At 45.3% G+C, this 6,760-nt stretch overlaps 1 protein-coding gene across 1 annotated transcript in view; it reads left to right on the forward strand.

Annotated features, from left to right (window-relative positions):
• Smu1 (smu-1 suppressor of mec-8 and unc-52 homolog (C. elegans)) overlaps nucleotides 1–6,760 on the forward strand; it is a gene marked incomplete in the record, with an annotated part of 30,304 nt that overhangs the window by 20,901 nt on the left and 2,643 nt on the right. The window contains 4 exon segments of the mRNA XM_005401109.2: nucleotides 1,751–1,867; nucleotides 2,488–2,615; nucleotides 3,205–3,331; nucleotides 5,716–5,883. Coding sequence (XP_005401166.2) covers nucleotides 1,751–1,867; nucleotides 2,488–2,615; nucleotides 3,205–3,331; nucleotides 5,716–5,883 — 540 coding nt within the window.

The following is a 6,760-nucleotide window of genomic DNA, read 5'->3' on the forward strand; positions in this document are numbered from 1 at the left end:
TCCGGTACCGGGAACCGAACTCACGACCTTGCACTTGCCAGGCAGGTGCTTTTGCCGCTGAGCTAAATCCCCAGCCCCTCTACTGGACTGTTTTTATTTGTAGAAGTGCTTTATAGTTTGAGGAATCAAAATATGCATAGCAAATATTTTTCAATTTTGACTTGATCTTTTCATTTGGCTTTGCTTATGGTTTTATTTTACAGACTTAAAATTCTTTTTGTATCAAATTTACCCTTTTTTTAGCTGGGCGTGGTGGCACATGCCTGTAATCCCAGCACTTGGGAGGCTGAGGCAGGACGATCGTTGTGAGTTCGAGACCAGCCTGGGCTATAAAGTGAGTCCAAGGCCAGCCTGAACTGCATAGCGAGACCCTGTCTCAAAAAGACAAAAAAAACCAAATTTGCCCTTTTTTCTCTTGCAGTTTCTTGTAAAACTGTGTTTTTTCTTACGTTTAGTTTTTGATCTATATAGGGTTTATTTAGGAGGATAAAGTTGGTGTAGTTTGCTTTGAAGTAACTGTTGACTTTTATCAACTGGTTTAAAATATAACCTTGGGCTGGGAATGTGGCTCAGTGGGAGAGTGCTTGCCTGGCACGCACAGGGCCCTGTGTTCAGTCTGCAGTACCACTGGAAAACAACAAAACAACAACGAAACCTTTATCATAGAGTACTGAATTCTCCTAAGGAATGCAGAATGATTTATGAATGATTTTTATTGTGTACTTAATATATTTCTGTGAAGTATCTTTTTTTTTTTTTTTTTTTGTGATAGGGTCTTGCTGTGTAGTTCAGGCTGGCCTTGAATTCACTGTGTAGCCCAAGCTGGCTTCAGACTTGCAGCATTTCCCCTGTCTCTGCCTCCGAACTGCTGGGAGTATAGGCGTGCCTGGCCAGCTTTCCTTTTTGAACCACAAAGCAGTCTTACTGAATAACTAGGAAAAATAATCAGTACTTCCATTTGAACGATAATGGGTAATCAAAGAAGAATTGCAAATAAATAGTAAATGGTTTTAGGAAACATAGGTAACACTTTGGAGAAATATATTACTCTACTTTTTTTTGTTTTTTTGGAGACAGAATCTCACTATATAGTACAGGCTAGTCTTTACTCACTTACGTAGCCCAGGCTGGCCTTGAACTCACGGCGATCCTCCTGCCTCAGCCTCTCCTGAGTGCTGGGAATATAGATATGCATCACGCCTGGCTCTACTGTACTTTTTTATATCATTTCCCAAAATAAGTGAATTCAGGTTTATTAAAGACGGAAAGTATGAAACTGGAGAGAAACTTTGCCTTGAAAAAACCAGTAAGTAAAAGAGCTATGGTATTACATTGCTCTATTTATTTTTTGAGGTCCTAGAGATTGAACCCAGGACCTTTGCACTGAGCTACATACCCAGTCCTGATTTAATTTTGAGACAGAATTATGCTGAATTACTAAGATGCTCATGCAGGGCTTAAATTTGGGGTCTGTCTACCTCAGCCTTCCAGAATCTTGGGATTTTAGGCGTGTGCTACCAAACCCAGCTTGGCTTACGTTGGCAGTTTTGAAAAGAATTAGTTCGTAGTATATAAAGTTATTTATCTGTAGCAGTGTCGGTTAGTTTTATGAACATGTGCACACACACGACTTCGGAGGTTTAGAGGAGGGATATTGCATAATGCTGCGTATAGTGGGTATTTATGGCGGTCTAGGGCCGGCTGACAGCCTTGACCTGTCTTTGTAACTGCTCACTGTGGTTTCCTCCAGGACCTGAAGTACCAGGCGCAGGACAACTTCATGATGATGGACGATGCTGTGCTCTGCATGTGTTTCAGCAGAGACACAGAAATGTTAGCAACTGGTGCCCAAGATGGGAAGATCAAGGTGTGGATTTAACCACGTGGGCGCTCATGTGTGGACAGTTTGCAGAGTCTGCAGCGGGTGGCGTCTTACACGTGGTGCTCAGTGTAGCAGTCGTTATTTGTCAGGCATCAGCTTTTTGCTGATCACTTTCCATATTTAATCCTGGTAATAACTCTTTCCTGTTGCATTAACATGCTTAAGCTCGTAACGGGTGACAAGTGATAGACCTGGGACTTCAGATCTGCTCGTGCCTTTTCTGCTCTACCGCTCTGGCTCACTGTGTATTGTGGATTGTATATGATTTTACTTTTTTGTTTTTTTTAGGGGATAAGGGATAGCCTATTAGGTGTGGTTTGTATTTGAGTGCTGGTAATACACCGTGGGCTAGATAAAATACAGGAATGGTCTCTGCTAAGCGAGCTTAGTGTCTAAATTTTTCTTTTAATAATTTATAAGGAAAGAGTTTTCAGTTTCAAAGGATTCAGTTTATCATTGTACTGTGTGAACCAAACATATCCTATTCAGCTGTTAGCATGCATTTTTAATGCTGTTTTGGTACATTACTGAGCATTGCATCTTACTTGGCTCTGTGGGCTCTAGTGGGACACTGTATTTACAAGTTTTTTATTTTTAAAATAAAGGTCTGGAAAATTCAGAGTGGCCAGTGTTTAAGGAGATTCGAAAGAGCGCACAGTAAAGGTGTCACCTGTCTGAGCTTTTCTAAGGACAGCAGTCAGATCCTGAGTGCCTCCTTTGACCAAACCATTAGGTAAGTAAGACTTCGAATTACCCCCACTTGGGTTTGATATAATGAGGGCCCGGAGGAAGGAGATACTAGTAATCGTTTATAGCTTCACCAGGATCAGGTGTTACGGAGAGGAAGGTTAAATGAAGCCTCATCTCCCCAAGTATAGCTAACAGTACTGTTCTGTGGCCCATTTGAGTCCTTCCCAGAGGAGACGTTAAAAGGCAGCATAGCAGTGATTCATGCTCTCCAGAGTGCCTGGCCTGTGGGCCCGGCTGTATCACCATCACTTTAAAGGACCAGGCCTTTACAAGTAAGATTCCTGGTGCCCAGCCGGGACCCACTGGTTGTGAATCTCTTGTTCACCACTGTGTTAGAGGGTCAACCCTGAGGAGAAGCTCCTATCAGTGACATTTTCCTGCCATTTCTTTCAGTGTAGTTTTTGGGGTTTTCTTTCATTATTTGGTATAGTTACAATTATGTTGCATACATGATTGGATAGCCCTTTTTCTTCACTTAATGTTATCTTTTAAGCTTCTAAAATACACGCAAATACAACACTTGGTCTCCACCATAAAATACGAAATACTAATTGTTCTTTTATTTGTGGTAGAATTCATGGTTTGAAGTCTGGGAAAACCCTGAAGGAATTCCGTGGTCATTCCTCCTTTGTTAATGAAGCAACATTTACACAAGATGGACATTATATTATCAGCGCATCCTCTGATGGCACTGTAAAGGTGAAGTATTTCTACTGGTTCATTTGTGATGTTTGTTTTATCTTTGTCCGTTGAGGAGATTGCAGTAGAGCTAATGGTGATGATTATGGTGGAGTAATTCTTTTTCTAGTTAAGTTGTGTCTGAGACACGATTAACATTTTGTGGTGATCTGTTGGTTATGTCAGCCAACAGATGTCAAACCTGTGTAATCCAAACACAGTGCACCGTGTGCAGAGAAGTAGAAAATGTGCGACACGTGACGCACACGTGATCCCTCATTCAGAGTGCTGAAATCTTACTGGCCGTGGATGTGGCTACTCACAGCCGCATCCACAAAAGGCTCAGTGGCCAGATAAATACGTCTTTTTGTTGCATGACTTCACCCCACCCTGGCTCCAAATTAAGGACCTTCCTAAGAACATTTGTAGGGAAATAGGGGAGTTACGGAGTAGAACTAAGCTGTCTCTTGGTTGTGTACTGCTCTCAGCTCTCACCTGAAAGTAATGGATTGTCAGCATCTTAAAGCATTTAATTATTTAAAGAGAGGGGCTCATTTCCTGGAAAAGATAGGAAAAATAGAGGTAGAATATTGCTAGAGATCTTTCACATTCATTTGTTCACATTCTGAACCTGCTTCTTTTAAATTGTCTTATATGTGAATGTGCTTTGTGGTGGATGATACGTTAACATAAGCCCTCAAATGTCAGACCACCATCTGAAATTGTTTTTTTTGTTGTTTTTTGGTACCGGGAATCGAACTCACAACCTTGTGCTTGCTAGGCAGGCGCTGTGCCACTGAGCTGTATCCCTGGCCCTGAAATTGTTCTTAATTGGAGAATGATACAGAAATATGAAAGCAGGGGATGTGCTCTCTCTCCGGGTGAATGGGAAAACACGGAGAGCTCTTAGTGCTTTATTTTACTAAAGGGGTCTGCCTCTTTGTGCTACACATTCATCGTTTGCAAATGCCTTTGGAAGGTGGCTTGCATAGGCCTCTGGTTTGTGTTCATTCTCCTCAGTTCTGTAATAAGTGGGGCGAAGAACCTCATTGACCTTTTGAGCAGAAAACACTAGAAGCCTTGGAACTCTCGATCCCTGAAATGTTCATTTTCTTATAGGCAGCTGGGATGCGGAGATGGGGCAGGTGATGGCTTCCACACTGGGCACTAGTAGGACAGCTGTTGCCTTTTGCTTGTGGAGATTACTAAACGTCCGTGTGGTGCCCAGCTGTGTTAGGCGTGGAGGGAACGTGACAGCGTGCCTCAGAGGTCTTGTGCCTCTCAGATGAGTGGCATCTGGACAGTGCCCTGCCATGTTGGACCCATCTCTTCTCGGAGCACTCTTCAGATTTCTGGGCATTAGCCAGAGTTAAATTATTAATAACTCTTAATTATTATCATTAACTATTAATTAAATTATTAACTCCTCCGTACGTCAGAGCCCAGGGGGACAACATGAAAACTGCGAGAGTTGATACGAGCGGAGTGGCTTTCACTTCGTTGGTCCTTGTTGGGGGTGCTGTCGACTCTGTTCAGTTCTCAGCACACGCTGCACGTTGGCATCACTGCTGGGAGTTTAAAAGACGTCATGCCGGTGTCTCCCTCCAGACCTCCCAGACCAGCGTCTGAGGGCAGGGCCCTGAGCCCAAGAAGTTCCCCTTTGGTTCTGATGTCCACACAAGGCTAGCCGTCTGGTTGTTTATGATAGTAGCAGTGTTGATAGGTAACTTCATTTCAAAGATAAAGGTAGTTTTGTTAAGTAGGGAAAATTGGCAAGAAAAGAGCGTAGATTTTAAAAGGTTTTTATTGCTAAGTGTGCGACTTTTTTTTTTGCAGTGCTAGTAGGGATTGAACCTGGGGCCCCAGATACACTAGGCAAGTACGCTCCTGCTGAGCTATGTCCCCAGCCATTATTATTTGTCACAGGGTGTTACTAAATAGACCAGGCTGGGCTTGAACCTCTAATCCTCCTGCTTCAGCCTCCCAAGTAGCAGGGATTACAGCTACCACGGTGTGCGCCACCGTACCCAGTGTGACTTTCATCTTGTTTATTCCAGTCAATCAGCAAATAGAAGTGCTTACCATACACTTGGCAAGCCTGGTTATTGTTATACTTAGAATCAAGTAAAAAGCTTTTTTTTTTTTTTGGAGTCAGTTTTACTCTTTCATAGTAACCTGCCAGGTGTGGTGGCAAATGCCTGTAAAACTTGCACTCAGGAGGCTGAGGCAGGAGGATTGCTGTAAATTTGAAGCCAGCCTGGGCTACATAGTAAGTTCAAGGCCAGCCTGAATGACATAGTGAGACTTGGTCTCAAAAAAAAAAAGTAACCTAACTTTTTAAGCGGTAACACTGTAGAAATTTTTGTACTCAAAAAATGTTTATGCTTTCATTTTGTTTCTGGTAGATCTGGAATATGAAGACTACAGAATGTTCAAATACCTTTAAATCCCTGGGCAGCACTGCGGGGACTGACATTACGGTCAACAGTGTGATTCTGCTTCCTAAAAACCCGGAGCACTTCGTGGTGTGCAACAGATCGAACACCGTGGTCATCATGAATATGCAGGGCCAGGTGAGTGCTCGGCAGGTGCCTTGCGCAGGGGGTCCTGGCCTCCCTGGAGCCGCGGGGAGCAGTCTGAGCTACGCTGGCTCTCCAGACTCCTGCTTAAGCTATGGCTCTGTGGAACATCTTCTCGGCGGTTTGAAGTCGCCTCCCTTCTCCAGGGCGTTTGTATGTTATGCTCTAGTTCGTGCTTTGGACACAGGAGGCTCTGATCTATCCTCAGGCCTCCGGTAGACCCTCCCTCTCGATCGGAAGGTGACAGCCCCTGTCCCTCTTAAGCAGATACAGGGCGGTACAGGTGACCAATTCGGGACACCTGCTAGCTACCGCGTGAGTGACAGTGGAGCGCTAGGGGAGGTGACAGCGTCCTCACGGTGCGTGCCTGCAGTCAGGGTACGTGCGTGGACCGTGAGGTAGCAGTGGGAGCACCGCGAGTGGGCAGCCCTCAGGCCGAGGGCGCCAGTTCCGGGCACGGGCGCGGGGTGCTGAGGTGCTGGCCTTGGCGCCCGGGACACCGCGGGGCACGACGGGCGCCTGCTGCTGTGACGTCCGCGTCTTCACCGCTTGAGTCCTGAGGCTGAGGAGCAGGAGCTCGGACCGCGCGGCCGAGAAGGCCGGTCTGCGGCGTCGGCCGCGTCCGTGCACACCAGCCGCAGCCGCCCAGCGCGTGCTGAGCACCCTCCCGTTCTCAGTGCCACTACCTCTGCTCTCTGAATTTTCTTCTGAGAAGACGGGTGTGTCTCACATTGAAGTTGCGAGACGAGGACAGAGGTCCTGTGGACCCTTCTTCCAGCCTCTCCCAGTGGTAACATCTCGACTAGCAGTGATACAATTATCAAAAGTAGGACACGCATTAGTACAACGGTGTTAGCCCGTTTACAGTCCT

The sequence above is a fragment of the Chinchilla lanigera genome, unplaced genomic scaffold, assembly GCF_000276665.1.
Source record: "Chinchilla lanigera isolate Chin_1 unplaced genomic scaffold, ChiLan1.0 scaffold00071, whole genome shotgun sequence".
NCBI lineage: Eukaryota > Metazoa > Chordata > Mammalia > Rodentia > Chinchillidae > Chinchilla > Chinchilla lanigera.